General features: G+C 31.8%; 2 protein-coding genes across 4 annotated transcripts in view; one reads left to right on the forward strand and one right to left on the reverse strand.

The window, feature by feature from the left end:
* Positions 1-18,293, reverse strand: part of Cul1 (cullin 1) — a 39,413-nt gene extending 21,120 nt beyond the window's left edge. For 2 of the 3 annotated variants that reach the window (XM_068766216.1, XM_068766214.1), the window contains exons 1-2: positions 18,066-18,293; positions 15,991-16,245 (exon numbers count right to left, since the gene is read on the reverse strand). In XM_068766216.1, the coding sequence (XP_068622317.1) occupies positions 15,991-16,056 (66 nt within the window). In that variant the 5' untranslated portion in view covers positions 16,057-16,245; positions 18,066-18,293. Of the gene's footprint in view, positions 1-15,990; positions 16,246-17,824; positions 17,919-18,065 lie in introns of those variants that run through there. The other variant, XM_068766215.1, reaches the window with a different exon arrangement.
* A 661-nt stretch (positions 18,294-18,954) lies between these two features.
* On the forward strand, positions 18,955-24,415 carry LOC137922910 (LHFPL tetraspan subfamily member 2 protein). The gene is made up of 5 exons (XM_068766020.1): positions 18,955-19,208; positions 20,885-21,003; positions 21,672-21,782; positions 22,768-22,881; positions 24,235-24,415. The coding sequence occupies exons 1-5, from the start codon at positions 19,033-19,035 to the stop codon at positions 24,375-24,377; spliced, it is 663 nt and encodes a 220-aa protein (XP_068622121.1). The 5' UTR covers positions 18,955-19,032; the 3' UTR covers positions 24,378-24,415.
* Positions 24,416-24,739: the final 324 nt, after the last annotated feature.

Genomic DNA, 24,739 nt, shown 5'->3' on the forward strand with positions numbered 1-24,739 from the left:
TTGGTGACTGGGATTTACAATGCAAAAACACTCCAATACAGTTTGTAAAAATAATTTGCGTGAACCAAATTCACTTTTAAAAGGATGGATCTTCGAATTCTTTTTTTGAAATTTAAACTGCTTTAAGCCAGTTCGATGTTTTCGGGAGTCGTTGAAGATCAACTGGGTCCTGGCCCTGGGATGCCATAGCCGTAGCAGTTGTGTGGAATCTCTACACCCAGAAACGAATTAAATTTACACTCGGTCCATCATGAGAAGTGAGAACAATCTTTTCCTTGGGCATTTAAGTAAGAATCATTATTACTCGACTGAGAACGCGCAATGCCACTCGACCACTGCATTTGTGACTAAGATCTGCCCACCCCCCAACCTTTTTTTTTAATAATCGTATTCAAAAACATTAATCTGCCATCAGACACCCATACAATCTAACGAAACAGCAGTTGTTAAAACTGATCATAGGTACTACAAGGTAAATAATAAATAGTCAACACTAAAAGAGTGAGAGGCAGTATCTTGATGACCTCTTGACTATCAGGTGACGAAAGTGTAATGAACCAATTTACAACAAGTACACATATTGTCAGATTACTAAAGATAATGCTTGTACATATTATATTATATTCCCTAATAATTTCGTAAGGTTCCGAGTCTGAGATATTTCCTACATGAGAATTTTTAATGCGGAACCCTATTCACCGCATAAAGATACCATTGTTGCGAAAACGTTGCGGAAACTCATAAAAAACGTTTTTAAAACGTTTTTTATGAGTTTTCTTTTATTCAGTTCCAAACCACTGCACCAAAACATTATTATATAAAATATTGTATAATATTATTCAATATTTTATAATGCGTAACAATTTACGTTTATCTATAATCAAACAACATACCCTAACAATAAATAGCGTTGAGTATTTTAAGAAATCTTAATTTTACATATCTCGGTGTCCTTTAAATGCTAACATTAATGTTTGAAAACAATAGCTTGGCTGCTGATTTAAAAACGTTGATATCATACACGAGTTTCTGCAACAGAGGTGTGCATGCTAATGTGGTAAGTTTTACCATAATGTAAAACCTCGTTTATCGACGACGACGTCACTGAAGGTCTTACGAGTATTAATGTTTTGTATAATTGGATAAGAAGCATGGAGACGTAGGTATGAATGTTGAGGTCGTTATTTGTCAGGAAAAAGCTTTAAATGTTTTACACTTATTACTGATCAATATATTTTTTTCTATTGGAATGCAAAAGGCTAATTAATAACTTCTGAAAGTACAAAGTCTGCACGGATAAAGGGCAACAATAAATTAATTTTAAATGCACTAATCCAAATTTTAAAAAGTCTGTCTTATTATATTATACTTACGTTATTTATTATTTCTGAGTCTACTAATTTTTGGATAGTATGCAGCATAAATTGACAGCAAATGGTATGCATTCATATCTTTTACCGTCATAAGCTGTCTGAAATTGACTCTCTAATGTAAGTACTAATATTAAATGCAACACTTTTGGCATAGATAACTAATGCATGAATAATGTAAAAACTCCTAAAAAGCGCAATTGCTATAATATTTCTGTTAAGTACGTATTGATATAAGAAAAGATTTCACCACTTCGAATAATTAAGATAATATTGATTGCACACAACAAAAAGCGGGCTGGCAAGTGCGAGTGAGATGAATATATATTAAACACATAATAGTGAAGGAATCGACATCCGGCATGCGCATGCCTCAGATACTTGTTACAAAAATCGTTATCACTATTATGAATTTTTGAATATCTAGTGACAATAGAACATCCTCAAACAGCAGTACATTGTTACAAAATGAAATTCTTCTATTCTCAAAGAAAAGGGGTCGTCAGATTCGCAGAAGTAGATGCTAGGGGCCCTTCATCTATTATTCAACCCGTGGAGTACAGCAGTATGCTGATGGAGGTTCCATGGTGTCACAAGCACTTAAGACGACCACCACGATGGTTTTAAAGTAGCAATACTACATAACTTTTTAGGAGAACTCTTTAGAGAGTAGGTTGTTTCGTTCCCAGAAAATTTCTTTTCGCGTAACCACAAAACATGTTCGTGAAAGGCATGATATTAATAACCATTTATGCAAAGTTTATTATTATTAAATAACAAATTATTGAATAAATGTCACATTCATACTGCGTTATTCGGAACAAAATGAAATATCTCTTAAGTTTTTTTTTATTTTATATAATAATATATAAACAATCAAACTGATATTAAATGATACGTGGAGCTAGGAGGTTACACGGAATTTTTAATTTACAAACCACCATCGAGCCTTTGCCTCAAGACCTAAGGCACACGTTTCTTCAATAATTACTGTAAATGAATCATTACGATTATGAATAATTACCGAAAATCAATTATTTTATTAGGATAATAAACATAAATAAATTAAAAGGTATTTTTGTTATAAATGGTGTAATTAACACGAGTTTGTTTTATTAAATGAACGACTAGACTGATTACTTTTCTTACGACGCATATGTGCATGTTATAATACTTAATAGCCCAATTTGGGACGGAGAGAATTTAAAAAATTGTATTTTTAAATGATGGAAATTGGTTCAGCTTCAGTTCAGTTCAACTATATATATATATATATATAATGACGTTCTTTGAACAGGTATACAATAACCTTTGTACAATATTATTTGACAGTAGATACAGTCGTCACGATGTAACCTAGACGACCTCTTTCAAAAGAGACTCAGTGCAATGCTAGTTATTTTGCAAGAACCGAAACTATATTTGTTATCAGGCAAAAAGCAGAGAAACGAATGCAAATAATTCGGAGAAAGTGTCATAAATGGCGGTCATGTCAGATATTGTAAATGTTGGATCGCACTAGTAAAGCGCAATAAGAATTTTTTTTAATCATTCCTTGTAAGGCAACTTATGTCCGCCGAAAGCGGTACGTTATTGGAAACTTTCTTTTATCGATACATATTTGAATGCAGTATGGCGATCTCAGTTAACTCTGGTTTATATGAAGTTTGAAGAACCGAATATATTTTTATTATTTAAGCATGCTCTCACTTCTTATACAAAGTTTACGCGGCGGTAGAACTAAAAGAAAACAAACACATTCTAACAACAACATTTTTAAATTGAAATTTTGATTGACGTGACTGTAAAATGTACCAAGAAGGACGGTTATATATGCATAAATCTACTCCTGTGGGAAAAAATTGGACACTGTTTAAAATGCCTTAATATGTAACTAAGCTATTTGTATTTTTATATATTGAATATATATATAGATAGATAGATAGATAGATGTATATATAGAGTTGTTTGTTGAATCTGCTGCTCGGAACCTCCGCACCCACAAATGAATCAGATCTTCACTTGGAGCATCACGTAACTCACGAACAATCACACGAATCATATTGGCCTTTAACCCTTTAATTGTTTATGTCGAGTATTCTCGTGATAGCGAAACGAAATTTTTTCGCATAATGTGACTCTCTCGTCAAAAAGATATAAAAAATCACATTCGTATTATTATTAAACAAATCAACTGTAATTTATTTTCATGCTTCTGTTTTTATTCCTATAATGCCTTAATTTTATCTTTAACTGTGACATTTTTTTTAATCAATGAATTAATAATTTTGTTTGTTAACAATGAATAAAAATACATATTTTCAAAAACCAACACGCAACGTTGGTTTTTAATCATAATTGCCTACTTTTACAGGCAGAAACATTTTACTCTGTTTATGTCGAGTATACTCGTCTTCGCTGAAAAATATTTAAGCAGGCAGAATAAGGTTTTCGAAACAAAATTAAACATTTAAAGGGCTAAATACGCTTTGATAGCGACCGCGCGTTGTTATTCCGACCAATGCGTAATGATGACTAAAAAACCACCACGGATAACGAAGTTGCCTCTCCCCCGCCTAACAGTTAAGAAAAAAATTGAATTTGAAATCCGAATTCTGCCACCGGACATTCCATACATTTGAATATTATTTATTTATTTTTTACTATCCGGAGAACGCTGACGGCAGTAACACAATAAACAATTTAATACAACTAGTAATTAGACATGTCATATTTAAAAAAAAATACTAAAGACTGCTAATAAATGTTATAAATATTCATAGATAATGTATCTGTTTTATTTGTTTGTGTGAAAGGAACTCGAAGTAAGATGACGAAAATGCAATTATAATACGCAAATACCGAACGAGGTTAAATTTATTGATTACCGTTTAATTGCACAATTGCAACGCGATCCAACGTCATCTGATCGTCACCTTTTGTCGAAGATGTCGTAAATATTTATTAAAACGGGTATTCAGCGACCCAGTTTATAGACCGTTGAATCAACTATTTATATTCTGTATAAAAAATAATATTTTGTTAAGCGGAACCTCGTGTCACTTCACGGTGAAATAAAACTGTATTCAAAGAGGTTCGCGATTTTGAACGCATAGCATATTTGAACATGGCGAAACGTAATACAATTTAAAAACTTACTTAAAAATATAATATTTAAATTATTTTCACTGTTTTAAAACCGCACAAATAGAATTAAAGAAGTCTAGCAAATATTGTATTATTAAACCCAAATGATTTGAACGTATTATACTCATTCCATATTTTGTATTTTTAAATTTTGTGAATAGGCCATAGACCCACTGCAAGGCATTCCTCTTGTAGATTTGTATGGGGGGGGGGGGGTATACCATAATTGCCACACTTGCCACACTTGACACAGGCAGGTTGACAATCGCTGTGTGGTATGACACTACTGCCCATCATTTGGAAACTTCTTTGTAATCAGTGACAATACTATATAATGAATGTACAAAGTGTGAAAATCAAGACAACAGTGAATAGATTTCTTGTAGGCAACGTGTTGCAAATGCAATATACAGTACCATCGTAGACTTCGTCAACGCTTAACATCAAGCGATTCACCTTCGCTAATAAATGTTAAAATAAAATAAGAATGTACCCTGGAAATCGAACCTGCGCCCTTACGCTTGCAAGTCCCAGTCCTCTAACTGATCTTTAAAAGTAATGATCTACTCAATGTAAAGCATAACAACACAGTTCTTTCAAAATATGGACAAATCTGACAATATCAGAGACTATATAACTGAACATTGTCATTTTTTTAACTTTAAATGTTTTCTCTGTCGAAGTAAAGACAGATCATACATTATTAAACATTGGAAGGAATTATTATGAAAAACATGACATTTCAAATAATTCATCTAGTTTTGAAGAAATGTATAGTGTTTTCACAGAAAAACAAATAATTGCATGGGACAATCAGAATCAATGAGGACATGGGAAGATAACTTGCAGGCAGACGAATAAAAAAAATATGTTTCTAGTCTCTGTTGTATAACATATTGCAGCATGCTTACTACAAATCCAATAATTGATATATTGTACTAAAACCCCTGTACCCGACTTAGGAAAGTGCGGCTAGGTTGTAGCCTAGAAAAAAAGAACATTAGGGCCGGAAATGAATACCTAAGCGCGGTACATATACGCGGAACTTTTCGGAGACCCTTTGTGCCCATTCACTCTATGAGGTTGGCAGTCTCCCAACCCGGTGGAGTATATAACATAACATTTTGAGACGCTGCTCCCGTATGATCACTCGAGATTTGTGGCTGTAAAGTTGAAGCTATAATAACTAACGGGAAAAAAGGAATTGAAGTTTTTATATTGTATACATTGGTAAACACATTACGATAAAATGGTGAAACACGATCAAGAACAAAACAGTGAATTTAAAAATATTACAAATCTTCACACTGATTAAATATTCTAATAAAAATAGCGCACGCATAAAAATAAAAAAATGTATTAATATTAAAAATCATAATATCAATATTCATAATTTTTGTGGGCAACTGTATATATATTTTTACAGTATTCATTTGTAACAATAAATTTAAATTTTATTAAACAAATAACTCATAAAATAATCTCTTTGAAATAAATAATGAATTGCCTTTAAAAAAATCCCAGCTGAATTTGTGTGGGTTTTCATCAAATCGGGGCGCGTTTGGAAACATCCTAAAACAATCCAACAATCCATAATTAGGGAAGCTCAAATTAATTAGTTTCTATCAAATTGGGCTTTTCTGGCATTCTTATTATGATGTACACAAATGATATGAATGAATGAATATATATGACAAGAGATACCTAATTGTTTTGGATTTTTTCACAGCAATCCTTGATTAAACATTGACAATTATTTTCACTTGGTTAAAGTTACAATATAAAATTGCTATAAATAAGAATAATTCTCATATATTTTGATTTTTAATTATAAATTTTTATTTTTAGACGTATGTTAATACGGAAAATATATATGTATCGACATATTTTTGGCATTAATCACCTCAATTAAATTCAAAATGGCGAAAACATTATATGAAGAGTAAAATCTACACACGATATTAATTTTTGCAAGGTGTGCCTTATTTAAGTTTTGTCGTTTCAGCCCATAGACGCCAACGGCAAGATATCTATGGGGGATATACTATAATCACCATTCTTGGCAGTGGGTCTGGAGATAGCAGGGTATTATGGTACGCAGCGGACCCTGCTGCCTATCCTCTGTAAACTTGCTTGTAAGCACTTACAATCCTAAATAATTAATGCACAAAGAATGAATTACATAAGATTGTATCTCGGAAATCGAAACCTCGACCTATTATCGCAAGACTCATTGCTCTAGCGCTGGGCTACTACTATTTAACTACTTATTAAAGGTTACTTTGGGATATCTACGCGATGAAAATATTAGAGGGACCGGAGAGTAATGTCGTTTCTGTCGACATATTTTACAGAAAAACCGATTGATTTTTACTGCTCCGATAACGAAGGTGAATATATTGTTGATTACAAAAAAAATCTTAAAAATGTAGTCGTGTGAATTTAACTTAAGAAAGCGTTTGATAGATGGATTAAATCGAAACATCGTCGAAAAACCGTGTGGATGTACGTCACACTTGCCAAACGTTTGTAACATTGTGGCTGAATGTAAAATTTAAAAGAATAATATTATCGGGAATTATTTTTCGCTATTCGTAGTAAATTTTTAATTATGAGTTAATTTAAATTTCTCAACGTATGCATTAATACAAAACAAGGAAACCTTAGCATGTAGGTCACCGCCAAATACGAGCAAAGCGACGGCGTAAATGCGGATTTGAGTTACACGATACAGCACGTACAATGTTCAAAGTTAATGACGTCATGAGGAAGTTCTTTTCGCATCCGTGGTGTTACACGGCCTCGGACTTGGTGGAGCATGTAGCCTGGTGAAAGTACTAAGCTCGGACAGTCTGATTTTGATTGACAACGGGAGTGAATGTTACAAGAGGGTCCAATTTCTTTGCAAAACTCTTTATTGAATCTGCATTGAAATAAATAAGAAAATTTTTGTTACTAAGTTTATACCTGGCGATTGATTATATTTGTTGAAGCTTTAAAGGTGTAAATGTATATCTCATTTCTTAGCAAAACGCTTTTACACCTATCAATCTGTTTAAAGTATTCACAGAAATTTGTCACGTTTTTTTTTCTATTGGAATTCAACTGATCTACGACTTCTGGCAGTTTGCAGAGACAGATAAACAATATTTAATTTTTATATATAATAAACCAAATTTTGAAAATGATTTTTCTTATTATAACATGATATTATTTATTATTTATGAATAAATTTCATTGACATTTAATGTCACATTAATTGAAATAGTACATATATTTACATTATACCACGAGTAAGAAATTAATAAAATGAATTATACTAAGAGAGAAAATTCCGATACGAAATTTTGAGACCAGCTTCATTCAAATTCTAGTCATTGAGTAAATAATATATAAATTACCAAAATAACTATTTTTAATATCCCTGCCTACTCTCAAGGTCAAACGTCTGACATGACCATTTCTGGACTATCGATACAGAAGTGCGTTCCATAATAAACCAACACATCAACATTCGAATATCCATTCTGTATAGCACTCTAATTATAGTGCTACCGAAACCTCTGTACCGCGCCTTAGATAGATAGAATGTGGCGTATCGGCGTATCTATCCGTCAATCTGATGTCAAAACTCGTGGCGGCGGCTCTCAAGTTATTTTCCCTTGGTCAATACTCGCAGCGTTTTCCTAAGCGGCGATACAATTTTGTTTTTTATCATCATTAGGGTTTTTTACATGACGTGATATACGAGTACAAGTCTAAACAAGATACATTTTTACAGATGTCTTGTTACATAGAAAGTGAATGTTTATGTCTCAGGATGGTGTTGTAAGAACGTGTCTCTCGCCACCGTGTAATGTTTCTATACTAACGGCTCTGTATTGAAGTCTTCGTGATAGTTCAAACGTTCTTAATATTACTTTACATTTAACCCTTTCCTTATCGTAGTCCGTTCCGCCGAAGTGACGCTACTGAACCGGGCATGTGCGCTGCGAAGTGCGCATTATATACATTGCATAGCGGTAAGCTGATGTTGGAATTTTCTCATTTGGGTTACATATTTAAAGATTCTACTGGTATATTAATTAAAAATAGAAGTTAGGCTAGTTCTAAGTAATTTATATGGCTGTGACAAATCTAAAAACAGGGATCTACACATAAGCCCACATCAAAAGGTGGATGCCGGCTAACTCCGGCACTGGTAACGAAATGGTTAACATTATTAAATAAAAGCCAAGGAATCAATTTAAGATATACGATAACACGTTAGAATAATCGTATTATACATAACATAATTTTTACTAACAGATGTGTGACACAGAAGTAATTTCGTAGGAATTAGTAGCCCAACAGTAGAGGACTGAGACTTGCAATCACAGGACGCAGGTTCGTTTCCCGATATGCAATCTTATATAATTTACACTTTGTGGGGTAATTATAAAAGATTGCCACTGCTCACAAACAAGTTGCCAAATGATGGTCAGCAGCGTCTTCTGCCTACTATAATATTATACTGCGATCGCCAATCCACCGGTCAAGCGTGGCGATATGCCTTGCCCTGAGCGTTTACGGTCTAAAATGATGACGATTTTAAACAATCTTTTACTTAAAAAAATTTGACAGGCATTATAGTTATGTTAGCCGTAATATGTCCACTGTTGGTCCTAGGCCTTCCCCAGAGATTTCCAATATCAACAGTTTCTTTAAATTTCATATATGATTAGTTAATTGTGTCTAATTATTTTCGTCACTTAATGAACGAATCTTTGTGTTCTATTTTGTCACTACATATATTCAGAATTTTCCTCATAATAAATGTACTTCTATTCAATAGATTTAAAAATCAATTATCCAACACTTGTAAAACATACGTAATTTTTTTTAATACTGAATAAATTGAGATTATAGTTAGATCAATATCGACCATCACGGAAGCACAACGTAGAATTTTGTAATACAATATCCTTCAAAACACCTAATCTGCTTGGGACACCTTAGGAAACGTACGCCTCATTGCGCCAGCAATTGCATTAGCTACGGTATATTAAAACCGGAAGACGCTTTGACGGTATAAGCGTCACCATCTAGATTGCCTTATGACCATTTTTTTTATTTCTAAGACAAAATCTTTTATACACAAGATACTCTGCTACCTGGGAGAAAAGACAAAGTTTTAGTCAAAGGGTCTTAGAATCTGCAATAGAATTCTGAAGAGTTCCTAATGCTGTAATTAATGGCCCTAAATCCTTAATTTTATATTTCGGGGATGAAATCTATACAAAATAAAACTAGACTCTTTAGGGCAAAGGCAATGATTACATAGGATTTATACATAAAAAAACCTACTTGGTGGTCGTTCACGTACGCAGGAAGTCCATAGTCTGTGCTTGACGGCCTCAAGAACTGTGTTTTTTGTTTCGGGGATATAAATCTTTTGTTTTTTGGTTGAAGACGGTGTTATGTGGAACTTTCTACTACACTTAAATCTACTTGGTTGTCGTTCTCACTTTGAAAAAGTCACGGTATTTATGGAATATAGACAAGATCTTAATATACATACTATTAATATAGAACCGAAACAAAATCTACTATACACGAGATACTTTGCTCTCTTGGGAGAGACAATGAAGTAAAGCTGTAGTATATACTTGCTTTGCCTTTTCTCTGTTGATGTTAATGCTGGTAGCCCTAAGGCTTTTACAGCTTCATCGATACCGAGTTCACGGAGCGGAAGGGTCCGTGAACTAGATGTGTAGTGTATAGCAGGCCGAGACTCCGATAGGAGCCCTTGAGCATCGCTACCTTAAAAGTTTTAGACAAACGAACAACAACAAACTTGTTACTTGCTTATTTGTGAGTATACAGGTTTAAAGTTTTCACACCAACTTTCAACCATCCTGTATAAAGTAACCACTAGGAAATATCAATTTTTTCTATTAAAATATGACAGGTCAATAACTTCTGACAGTACAAAGTCTGCAGGGACAAACAGTAAACAATAATTAATTTTACTGCGTAGTAATAAGAATTTTGAAAACGCTTATTATTTATTTATTGTTACGTTATTTCTTCTTATTTCTAGAACCATTTGTATGTTATATGCATATAGGGTGTACAATGCATAAATTGGCAGAAAATGAGTAATACATTTTTTACAAATAAGAAAGGACCAATATCTAGCCACCTCCGCACATGCAGTGGTTGTCGTGCATGAAAGTGCACCGCCCGCCAGCCCGCTCGTAAATGCCAGAAACCGCCGAGTCATGACTCGGTGTTTAGCACTAATCTGTGTAACAACTCCTGAAGATGCCCCGTGGAGGGGTGAAACACGTGTTGAGTGAATTTACGGTGGCGGTTGTGTAGTTGGCATTGTCTGTCGCATGCGCATTTACGAGCGGGCTGGCGGGCGGTGCACTTTCATGCACGACAACCACTGCATGTGCGGAGGTGGCTAGATATTGGTCCTTTCTTATTTAGGATGGACTTCCGCAATGTAACGCCTGAATCCATTAAACATTTTTTACAGCTTTTACATCTACTAACAATCACTCTGTATTCGTAATTAGGACATTTTTATAACAATTGTTGGTTGATGACAAATACAAGGTTTAGCAGGAGCATGGTAAACGTAAAATAATGTAGTTTTAGTACTATTAACAGGATTATTAAAATGTTCCGTGCCACGGCAATTTTTAAAGATTTTCCATTGAGGCCGCGTGGGGCGTATACGACCCACTTTAAAAATTAAAATATAAGTCGTTTAAGACGTATGCTTTTTCAATATTGCAAAGCCATAATTAGCGAGAAAATTTTATAAATTTTAATATGCATTACGTACGCACATACGTGATATGAAGTTATCTATATTCGAAACTACAATTGATTTTTTAAGAATCCTTTATTTTTCAATGAGAATTGCAAATGGCCTGAACGGAAATTGCAACGGGGGTCGTATACGGTACACATGGCATGAAATGTGTTAAATTAGAAACATTGACATCATATATTCGACATTATTTGTTGCTTTTTAATATTCCAGAAAGCCATAACTGTTTTTTTCTCTTTCTTAGTATTCAACGTCGTAATACGGTCAATGAGCAAATTTAAAAACAAGATCAAAACCGGTCAAAGGGCCCAGTACATATACGGTAACGCCCACCTGCGTCGACGCATCGTCTTTGAGTCAACTTTAAGGCATATTTTTATAATATTTATACAGAGTGATTAGTTACAGGTGTTAATCTTTAAAGGAGTGTATCGGACTTTTGCTTTCAATTATTGCGGATAACGCCCCATCGTAAAATCAATGGTTTCTGATATAAAAAATAACATAATGCTAAAATAGTAAGGAAAAAAAAGCATTTTAAAAATTCGTGTTACTACGTATTAAAATAATTAATGTTTACTATCTATTTCATCTGACTTTGTACTGCCAGAAGGTAATGGCTTGTCGCAGTCAAACAGAAAAATAAAATTAATGTAAAATATGCCAAAATATTCACTTTATACACGGTGATTTACCTTTTTAAAACTTTACACATATAACCATCTATCCCGTGTATCATATAAAAAAGCTTACATGCACAGCTGGATTAAAAAAAATGATTTTAGTTATTTTACATTAATTATACCAAATCCAATCTATTTGGGGTCACATCCGCCACGAAACCAGTAAATAAAAGTACAGTTATTTCAATTAGCAACACACCGGTGTAGCTTTCAAAACAGTGTATCGTATAGTGATGTGCTTTGACATTCCGAAAATCGACAAAACAGTTTTACTACTATAATCAAAAACAGCCTAATATTTAATGAATGAATCTCGTTTCTATTTTTCAAACAGCTGATAACATTTATACATATCTTTCTACACCCTTTTGACTTTGACAAAGAAATTATATTAAAATTAAAGTTTTTAAACATCATACTTCAAAATTTCAGTGTAACTTTTTTGGAGATCGAGTATATATGTGAATGCGTATGGACGCACGCGTGTGCGCATAGGGATGTGTGCGCGTATGAGAGAGGGCCTGCGAATGTTTGCGTGTTATGTAACTAGGGCGCTAGCGCTTATGTACGTATATACATACATAGCTATTTTTTTCGATTATAATTAATAACACTTATTATTAAGCTTAATTTGATATGGTTTATTTGATCCTGAGCATTTAAATTAAAATATTGAGGATCATACTACCTTACTACCAGCATCAAAGCAATTGGAATCGAGTCTAACTTGGTTCAAGCTGCCGTTCCTTACAAGGTTCTAAAAGAGATCAGGAACAACTCGTGATTAAATATGCGCCTATGCTTATGTATACTACTAAGAATTTAACAAATTTTTTAAACAATTTTATTTTTCATCTTCAAAAACAATTGTCAGCAAAAGTTGGAGAGTTAAACAATACGTAAGGACACGTGCACGAACGTCACTAGTCGCACGAACATAAAGGCGCTATTGTAACACAACTAGGTCGACGTAACAATAATACATATCGATAAGCAAGAAAAATATCTACATTTTTAGCACGGTTTGCTAATCTCCTTTAATTAAATATGCAAAGGTATTTTTATTTGTACATGTAACTATTGCTTTGTCAAGTTGTACTTTGAAAATCATCAGGCAGTGGGCATTAAGCGCAGAATAGGTTCTGGAGTGGAGACATAAGAAGCTCAGGACAAATCACCTTGTAAAAGTTCTCGACTTTGGGTGCAAGTCAATTCCAACCTTGAAAATCTATAGGCGAGGCTCACGTCTGATAGTAGATGATCTACGACTGAAATGATGGAGATGACAACGTATTTATTATGCTGTTCAAACAGCAATCAATTATTGATTTCCTTTCATAACAAGGTTCTGGCTTTGTTCTATCAAAATAAGTTTTAATTACTAAAAGAATATAGTTTGCAATTAAATAAGGAAAAATTGTATTGAGACAGTGTAACATTAAATATACACAGGTTCTTTAAGAAAAAATATTATAAATGAAAACAAATTCTATCAAGCTCTTTATACACTTAAACACAGACAAAAAAGTGTCACAGGTTAAGGAATAAATAAATTGTACTTGTTTGTACATATACAATTCTTAACTTGAATTTTTGTGAACATTTGAATGTATCATTTAATTATTTAGATATTTAAGGAGGAGTATGGTGACAGCTGTTATGTAGTTAATAATTAGTACAACTGCCAACAACTTACTAGAACACTTTATAATTTTAATTAAATAAAAAATGGACATTTCTGCTGTAGTAGAAGAACAAAGGATATTTAATAATCGACGATTATTAAATATCCTTTGTTCTTCGACGACGAATATTTTTAAGAGATTAGTGTAGTAAAGATTTCATATATTAAACTTAATGATCCATATATTATACTGACAATTTTTTTTACAGAAACTGGCCAACATATCTCTGCATGATGGCCTTTAAGACCTCTATACAACAGAAGAGATACACATTTATCCATTGTTTTTCCTGTATACAGTGCAATGGCATTATATCAACTTACAGATAAGATAGATTCTTATTTTATTGCCAGTGTAATTACACAATAAATAAATATTAAAATAAATTTCTACAATATTTCCAAAACTCTAATATTTATTTTTAGCATCCATATTTATATTAAAGAAGAATCAAACAAGTTTATGCAAGATTGCAAGCACACACATACAAGTCGTAATTTGTCCCTTCACAGGTGTGAATAAGTGTCACAGATGACAGCAGGGCTTTACATGTACTGAATATGGAATATGCAAGTTTTTATTAACAGTTGCTGAGCTTCTTAAAATATTATCTGCCAATATAGGCAGAATAAATGAAGTCAAACCAACATTTCTCTCTTCACTATATAAGGCAGAGAAATTTTCAAGGACCTTTGCCTATATATCGTGAACCCCCATTTTCTTCACGCCAACATAGACCCTGTCAAGTCTCCCATGGTCAAAGAGAGTCCACATATATGTATACCAGTGGTAAACCACTGTTTCCCAGAATGGTCTATGTATACTATGGTAAAGTATAGTTAAATCTGATTTTTTTATGATTTATTTAAATGCCTATTTTAACAGACAAATTCATCTACAAGCTTATAAATAAATGTCCCTCAACTTCTTACCAAATTCAACAAATTAAACTCGTAAATATATCTGCTGTGATTTCTAACATTTTACTAGAAAACATATAAGCAACTAATGTTGCTTAGATTTAAAGTTTACATAATGGAATCCATATTAAATGATAGATAAGTTACTCAAGCATGCACTTGTGTATGTACATATATAAACACTTGATTACATAACCAAAAAGAATTAAAACATTCATAACATTAGTTTTTATGTAAACCATATTGACCCACAAGTCATTTACATTAATTATTTTCTATATTCTACTGTAATCTAAAGAAAATCTCTTGTGAATTAAAAAGAAACTACAGATTTTATGATAGTATTATAATGAACAGTAGCGATAATAAAAACATAAAAGCAATATTTATTTGCAAGCAATATTATATCTTTTTATTAATACATGAATAAAATTGTAAAAAGGGTATAGTTATAATAATAAACTTAAGGTGATAAAAATACTATTCACATAGTATGTTTATTGTTACAACTAAGCATATGTAATAAGAAAAATAAAAAAAAAATTAAAGTGATGAGTGTGTTACAAAACATGGTAAATTGTTAATTTTAATTATTTCTATTCAGATATGGAATATGTTGTAAGGTCACCTAATTTTTATGTGTAGTGCAGTTAATGCAGAAATACTGATAATTAGTCTTCAAATACAAAATGCATATCTTCCAGAAACATTTCTGACAACCAAATTATGAAAGAGACTTAATGAAGTTATTTATAGTCCTGTTAAACATAACATATAATCTAATAAGTTTTAATAATAATAAATCTCCTGTTTAAAAAAAAATGTTATTAAAAATTTTAAAAAAATGATAAACAAAAATGTTAAGCATACCATGGACATCAGTAAGACCATTCAAAACCAGGGCACAAGAATAAGACCAGGTTCTCCATAATGAGTCCTGTTTTGACCACATCCGGCTCAGACAACCTGATAACTTTGATAGTAAAAGACCATATGCCTACATGATCATCTACTGCCTAGAGTCTGACCAAGTCAAATCAATAACTACACTGAGTCTTCATTACTACTTTCTTAAGGAAAGCAGAAACGAGAATAGTATGGAAAGAGCTTTACATAAAGACATTTAAAAATGGCAACACCTTTCAGAAAGACAAAACAACAGAGGAAGGGGGGGTGTTGCGAATAAGCAACAATAGTTTGTTATCTCACTCTTACAATCAGAAATAGTTGTGTGCTTCACTTAGACAAATATGATAAGCCCCTTAACTATACTGTCTATAGTAAGTAACTACATAAACCAAATATTCAATGATTGCTCATAATACAAAGGTTACATAAGAAATTTGAGACAAAACTCACCTGGTCCAAATCGATCTGCCGTAAAGGCAACTGTGGCCTCACATTGTTTGAATTGATTGAACTCATCCTCAATCAGCACTTGTTCATAAATAGTAAACAAACAAATTGCACTATAGCCCACCACAATTCATATGAGTATAAAAATATAACTAGTCACAAAATGGAGATCACAGTTGAATGTTATTTAAAATAACATAATTTGTTAATATTTTTTACTGGAACGGCACTGTCTGTTTGAATTCTGGTCTGTTGGCTCTGAAACAAAAAAATCAGCTATTAATAAGGGAATGTAAATTGCAATTGCAATTAGGATTAAATAATTTAGGATTTTGCTTGCTTTATGACTTAATTGTGATTTACATTCTAAAATATATGGAAAGCGATTATTTATGCATAAAATAAAATTTTATGACTTTTACCTAGTTTTAGTTGAATAGCAAAAGACGCAAAACCCATAGGGGTTTTTTTTAATGTGAGTGTGAAAACCACACTGTCTAGTTAGACAACAGAGCCGCAGTTTCTTCTGTTTGTTGTGTTAAATAGGTTGAGGGAAACATTTCTACAAAAAATCAGTAAAAGATGGTTCATTGGTAACCCGTATGGGCTATGTGGAAATACTCAACTTTCCACTCATATCATTCAACATCTTACTAAAATGCTAACTGAGAAACTATGACAATGCCAATATATTTAACTTAATATGCATGCAACAAAACAACTGACACCAATAGCATTTTTACTGGATTTTTAATTTTAAAATCATATGGAATAATTGGAACTGAAAAAGCAATTTTTATAACCAGCAACTTTGGGAAAATTTAATTTAAATTTTCAAAGCAAACTATACATAAACACTAATTATTGGTAATTTAATAAGATTAGTAGCCTAAAAGTTTAATACTTATTAGTTACTAAAATAACTAAAATCTATTTTAAAATTCTAGAATTCGAAAGTTTATACTCTGCCTATATAATAGATATTATTTCTGATTATAAAGGTAAGGCATACTTTACTATTAACTGGACCTCCTATATCAGTTATAGTGCAGAATGAAAAATATTAACTTAAAACAATGGAATAATCTTCTTAAATACATGTCATGTTGATACTACTAAATTTGACACTAATAAGAGAAAATCAAAATTGAAAGGCTATTACACAAATAACAAATTTGTATTGACATTCCAATTGGTAAAAATAGTCTTGTTTTCATATACCATATTTTCAATATCTATTATGTAGATAATAAATAACAACCGCTGAATTCCCTTGAAAATAGTGTGTGTAAGGTTTCAAAGATAAAGAATTTCATTTGTTAATTACTCACTATAGAAACCTCTATCTAAGCCTTTTAACAAGTAATAAATATAAGATAGATAATCCCAATACAATGAACATTAATATTTTTAATAATTAATGGGGTTATATTTTGTATTGTATCACAATGAAAATGAAAACCTGTATATGTAAAATAGTACAACATTAAAAAGTTGGTCAATTACACAATGTTCATGAGTATGAGTAAAATAAATAAAAAAGTATTGCATTAAAACTAGTTCTGCAACATGAGACTTGTCTAGCGTAAATTGTACCCTGGTAATATTTACGCTTTTTAACTAGTGAGGGTAATATAGAAATTATTACAAAATAGTAATTCTGTTACACAAAAATATTTAAATTAGCGAAAATAAACATAAATATTTATCGTTCATGACTGCAGCTTATTATTAAAAGTAAAAGTAAAATAAGTATGACAAAGGAATCGAGATTTAGCAACGAACAAGGGCAAACGAAAACATGTTTTATCAACTTCCGTAAGCATCACAAACGTACCTTTCTTTCGGATCTTTACAAAACAATTGAAGATCAAGTTTTACAGTTATTAATGTGTACTAATAAAAGATTTCTTTTAAATAAATTGCTTCATCCTGCTTTCTGAGGTACTATCAAAATGTAAATCACCTGAATTTACCTGTCAAATTACCGTCAAACACGGCGAAATAGAAAATACCAAAGGAGTTGGTTTAACAATCGAAGAAGACATTACTATCTAAATCAGCAAAATTATACTTACGTAGCGAGCACCGTTTTACACTGTCATCGACCACATTTCACTTCGGGATCTAGCGCGACACATTGAACAATTAGATTTCTAACACTTTTATACAACAGCAGTGGATATTTTTGTAAAATAAACATACATTACTGCTAAATGAATTATCAGTAGGCCTTGTTTCGATTAACCATTTCACGCACTTGTTCGTCTGATGAAAAAAGAAAATATATACACATACACATATGAGATCCAGAAAGTCTATGGTTCTAATAATCTTTATGGTAAGCGTTAGTGTGGTGGTTGAAAATAACAAAAAAATTATTAGTAACAAAAAATCCAAAACTGATTTACTTTGTTAGCGATTACAAGGCTTCGTTTGTACGCCAAATTTATTTTTTGCGACAAAACTAATATCTACGTCACCTTTTTCGGGCATAAACATGCCCTTGCTCATACGTTAATTGTTTTATGTATACTACTTGTTTAAAAATTATATCAATCATTTTAACAAGGTCCTTGAACCAAAGATTAATGCCAATAGGGTAATTTTATAACTAGTGGTAAATAAACTTTATAACTAATATAAACTAACCAAAACAGGTAGTGAATCAAACAATGGTAAATATGTTAATAATAAATATGTTAAGTTAATCAAAACATGTTATTATTAATAATTAAGAAAAAGATTCATCAAATCGTCAAATTAATCGTCTAGCATTTTTTTTCAATTTTATCATTCCATAATATTTAACAAAAAATTTAATGGGCAAATTTAGGGAAAATGAAAAAATGGCGATGGAAACACTTATACTAAACAAGTAGAAGCGAATGGCGTAAATGTATACGAAATAAAAACATCTGTTTTTTATTTATTTATTTACATACTAAAAGTGACTAAAACTGTTATCCGAAATTATATAAATTTGTTTATCCTGTAGGAAGATTCTTTTGATGCCAAATAACATTAATATTAAAAAACTTCAAAATGTGTTTTGTGATAATAACGGGACGAAGTTTAGCCTGGTTATTACTAAGTTTAGCTGCATTTATGTTAATATTAACCGGCATTATGACACCTAAATGGCTTTTGGGACAGCCTGTAATTACGAATGACAATAATGTTACTGGATTTTTTGTGCCTACAGTTGGTATTTACAATCGGTAAGTATTATTTAAAAATTTAAGTTATACAGCGAAGAGATGTTGAGTTTGAAAAATAGGGGAAAATTAAATTTGTTACTTGTTAATATTTTAGGAATGTTTTAATATTAACTAATAATAAGCTATTAAATTTGCTAAGGAAATGTTCTCGTGGTTTTCGATAGATGATTCGGTAATTATTATGCCCAGAACTCCCACAAGCTTCGCCTTTTCCAACCGGTATACTACCATGTTACTAATAGCAATCAGAAAAAATACCGTAGGAATCAATACAATATTAATAATGTGTATAGTATTGATTATGACTTGACCACTATTTTCTTTATTGTATTTATCAGAGTTAATATTATAAAATGTATAATTTATATAATTGTGTAGTCATATACACATATATTTGTCCATTTACATATTAAAATGGCAGTAAACTTTTGTTGAGAAAAAAAATTTGGAACAATGACCAGTTCTGATTTATCACCTTTAAAGAAAAGGCCACCCTATAACAGTATTCAACTTCACCCACAATTAATGCACTTTTAAGAATATTGTCAGTTCTTTTAAAAAATGATATTCCAACCTTCAACAAAATAGAGCAATTTATAATTAATGTAAGATACCCAGAACTGAAAGTGATCACATAATGATAATTCTCTGTAACTACTTTAAAAAGAATATGGTCACTGCAAAAGGATTACATTCTTTTTCACTAAGAGTGGTTGAAAGACAAACTTAGCATTCCATGGACTTTCAATGTGGGTGCCATGTTCATCATTTTGCAGGGATAGAGGCTAGGTATGGTACTCCACACTTATGACCCATATAGCAAGTTTTGGAATGATACTTTCTAATGAGTTTGCTCCTATGTTTACCTTTTTACTGATAGACTCTCCTCTCTTTTGACTCTTCATTCCACCCAACCAAATTTTAAATAATCCTACCAATGCTGCTTTAGGAACCAGTTTCAAAAATGTACTGATGTTCATTCTTGTTGTTACAGTACTTGCTCTTACCTTTTCCATATACAAATTCAATATGACTTTATTTGTAGTAATTTTGTTTTTTAGGTCATTGAACCAATGCACTTTAGTTCTGTGGTCTATGTCATTTCAGCCTATAGATGCTCACTGCAGGTTATAGACTTCCCTCAAAAATATCTATGGTATAAAATATCTAAAATATATATTTACCATAATTGCCGTGTTTAGCAGGACAGTTGGCGATCTCAGTTTGGTATTACAGTATGTAGAGAATGCTACTGCCTAAGTTATGGAAACTTGTGTGAACAGTGGCAATCTTATATAATTAACATATTGTGAATTACAAAAGAATGTCATGGGAATCAAACCTGCAACCTATGATTACGAGTCTTTGTCCTCTACCATAGGGTTACCACTGTTCTATGACTACTAAAATAACTCTTTCAAGTGAACATAGGATGGGCAGAAAAAGCGTTAATTAATTATTATAATTTTCCAATCATTTCTATTAGATCATTTATATTATTAGAGTTGCTTCAAATATACTAATCATTTAATGTTTGTTGAGTAGTGCATGATATTTAAATTGATGCCTTTATGAAAGGAGTGTTATCTTTATAGTTTCAGATAGGACTCAAGTATAAGGTACTTGATCCATAATTATTATTAATTCAATGCTGATAAACACTTTTTTAATTACAGCTGTATTCGAATGCCTCATGATCACAACCATTGTGCATCTTTTTCCTTCTACGGACTTGCAACTGATTCCACCGTTTATCCAACTCCATGGAAAGCTGCAATGTTTTTTTTGTCATTATGTAAGTAATACCATTTTTAAGAAAAAAACTACATCTGTAAAAGTTAAAACTGTTTATAGTCTAGTTTTAAAAGGGGTTAAAAAAGATTGTAGGGTCAAAACTGTACAGTTGGTTAAAACCCCTAGGAGTCCGCAATGGAGGAGTATCCCATGCAGGATTTCCCTATGACTATAAGGGTGTTTTAGAAGTTTATATTTTTTGCTACTTAGTAAGTCAAAAGTACATTTTGATGTGGGGGACAATATATGCATTGAAATAAATGAGCAGCATAGTATCATTTATACTGATTATTAATCAGGTATATGAGACTATTTGAGCATATATTCAAGACCATGTTATTTCTGTCGCTCTGTTTTGCACTCTTTTACAAGAATGTCGTAGTAAACTGATTAATGTACTATACATTAATTTTATTTATTGTTATCATGTATTGCTATCATTCCGCTAGTTTACTGCCGATAATGTTAAAATAAAACAACAGATGGCGTTGAAAATTACTCTGTGACGTTTTCCCAAAATAATGCTTTTTTCCCATTTTTTGAGCAAATTTATGTTATTGAACAAAGTATTAAGGAAATAATTCATCATTTATAATCATTAATATAATTGTCAAATATAAAGTAGTAAATTTTATTTAAAATGCTATAACTGGTTTTGTGCACTTATAGGTGCAGCAATACAATTCTCCACTGTACTTGCTGGAGTCTTAGCGTGTTGTGTGCAGTCTGTGTTCAAGAAAAGTGTTATATCTCTGGCAGGAGCAATGCAAGCTTTAGGAGGTAAAGTAAATAAGTATTTTATTCTATATTTAAAAATTAATTCATGTGTGTTTAGGTTTCTTTGCGCCTTTTAAGACACGTGACTAGTGTTATAGTAAATTCGCCGAAACGAGTTAATATAACGTATAAATGATACTAGCGCGCGTCAAAAAGGCTAAAGAAATTTAAAAATTAGTTTGCGTATACCTTTGTTACAAGGTGTGTAACTGTGAAGTTTTTTTTTATTCTAAGATATTGCCATTATTTGATTTAAATGATTTTTAAGTCATTATTACCATGTTCAGGTATATGGCAATCACATTTGACTTCAAAACCTCCACAAGTTTCAATCGCTGATTAAATAGAAATCACTACAAAAGCACACCAAGTAATATGGTTATAATGAACAATCGAAATGAGCAAGTGAACGCGTCGATACCGCAAATAATAGACACAGATTATTATTTTACTTCTGAGAATGAAAATGAGAAATTAAATATATTAATCTTTAGTATAAACGCGGCTTTGCTCTTTATTGCTAATCAATGAGATAAGGTCTGCTAATAACTCTCTACAGCGAATACGGATAATTTTTAAATATTGATTTGTATGTACTGAGCATTGGTAGCCCAGTGGTAGAGAACTGAGATTTGCAATCGTAGGTCGCGGGTTCGATTACTAGAATATACTTTTATATAATTCACAGTTTGTATATTAAATATGTAAGATTGCCACTGCTCACGAACACGTTTCCAGAGGATGGGCAGCAGCGTCCAATCGAGATTACGACGTCAACATACTAGTTAAAGCAAAGATGACTCAGTATTTGTTCCATATTATGTAGGGATAAATCATTTATCACAAAGTGATGTTTCATTTTTTTAACCAACAAATGTAAAATAATTTGTAATCTCATTTCCTTTTTAACCTTATTGTCACCTTTTTTGAGCTTGTGATATTAGAACAGGGAATGCAATATATATTTATTAATGTATCCATATTTTAGGATTATTTGGTGTCCTTGGTCTATTGCTGTATCCATGGGGATGGGGGGCGCAAAGAGTAAAACGTCTGTGTGGTGAAAATTCTGAACCGTATATCCCTGGTGACTGTTCCATTGGTAAGTGTTTAAAACTTGTCTATATTTTAGGTAAACATTTGTAGTGATTTCTGTGATTGATCAATTTATTATTTATGATAATAGCTATTTCTTTTTATAATGACCTTCTTTTTGGGGAACTCTCGTTCTTCCCTATCTCGTTTAAGAACAGGGAACTTACAATTTTTAATTAATTATTTCACTTATTTATACATACACTCTTTCAGCCTTCTTAGTATCATTCATTCGTTCTTCTAAGATACTTCACATGATTTTACATACTCATTCATTTTTAGTTTCCTTCTTTTCATCACCTTTCATCCTTCGCCTCACTTCTCAAATGTCACAGGTATTGGGTTTCTTGTCTTTACCAAATTTAATTTAGTTTTCGATTCAAGCAAGCGGTGGTGCTTCTTCGTGCAACTGCGTTAAGCGATAGCGCGGGTCAATCGTCTACAAGCGCCATCTATCAGCGCTGGCCCAGGTTACGGCGTTTTGATACATGTTAAGTTTTTTTAAACAATAAAATTTTCAAGTATGTACAAGTACATATTATATATGTGTTTTGAGAATTCAATGTCATAATGTTGGATCACCATAAACTTAACAACCATGGTATTTTTTATTTTTAAAATGTGTGTGTTGTTTTAAGTGAGATCGTATTTATGTTAATTATTCTTTCATTTTTCCTTAATGTATTTATGTAAAAAGTAACGGATTCTAGAGAAAGGACCTTTGGAACGGTTACAGTTAACTTTAAGACTTCAGAAGTAAGAGTGAAATATTCGGCTAAGGTTTTGTTAAGATGGATAGATAGACAAACATTCATTTTAAGCAAAGTAAAAAAAAGATAACCTTTTACATTGTCTGTTGCCATTTCCGCTATTGTGCGATAAAGGAAAAGTTCTACAGCACAGAACAAGAAGATATTTAGCTTATCCAAATATCCTGTTTTGTTTCGTGTTTTGTATTCTTTATTATCTGTCCCTGCAGACTTTGTACTACCAGAAGTTATTGGCCTGTCGCATTTCAATAGAAAAAAATAATTATTATAAAACATATTTGGGAATGATCACTTTATACTCTGTAATTAAAAATTGGTGAAATAGCTTTAATGTTTTTTTGCTAACATATGAGCTATACATTCAGCCTAAACTATCGCACATGTTACCAATTATACTGTTTATCGATAAATATTTATTTTTAAAAATGAAAAATTGTTTTTTCTTTAATTAGTAGTCCATTATTTTTCGTTTGTTATTATATATTTACATTTTTCTTTGTAAACTTTAAATTATGGGATGAATAATTTGATTATCGTGTAACATATTTGTAAGGATGTACAAATTAAATATTAATTTGTATTAATTTCAGGTTGGGCTTTCTTTGTGACTGCAACAGGGGTGGCTCAGATTTTTATTGCAAGCGCTCTTTCGAAGTCAGCGGACAGGGCTTCCAACTCTGACAAAGTACAGTTTCAAATAGATGAAGGAAAGCAGCTCATATGTCTTGCGTGAAATAATTTATTCATCACAAATTTTTAATCATATATACATGGGAATTCTTACATGTAAACTTTGTAATTAATCCTATTTTGCACAATAACCGTGTATTTTGATACGATGTGAAAATACTCTCTTAATCATGCATATTCAAGTTATATAAAAAGCCAAATGTTCTAATGTATGTTTACCTAAAGTTGAATGGTTTGCTTATTATGGAAAACGCTTTTGTATTGTGCACAAGTAGTAATGTAATCTTCATTTTCGTACTGATATCCTTAATTAACTTAGGTGCTAGTAAGCTCGCATAAAGTTTAAAATACATTATTATATTTTTTGATGTTTAATGTATAACAATGATAATTTTTTTTAATAAT

This window comes from Battus philenor, unplaced genomic scaffold (genome assembly GCF_028537555.1).
Source record: "Battus philenor isolate CCGP_79_NKW_IND1 unplaced genomic scaffold, ilBatPhil1.0.hap1 SCAF_20, whole genome shotgun sequence".
In the NCBI taxonomy this organism is placed as follows: Eukaryota; Metazoa; Arthropoda; class Insecta; order Lepidoptera; family Papilionidae; genus Battus; species Battus philenor.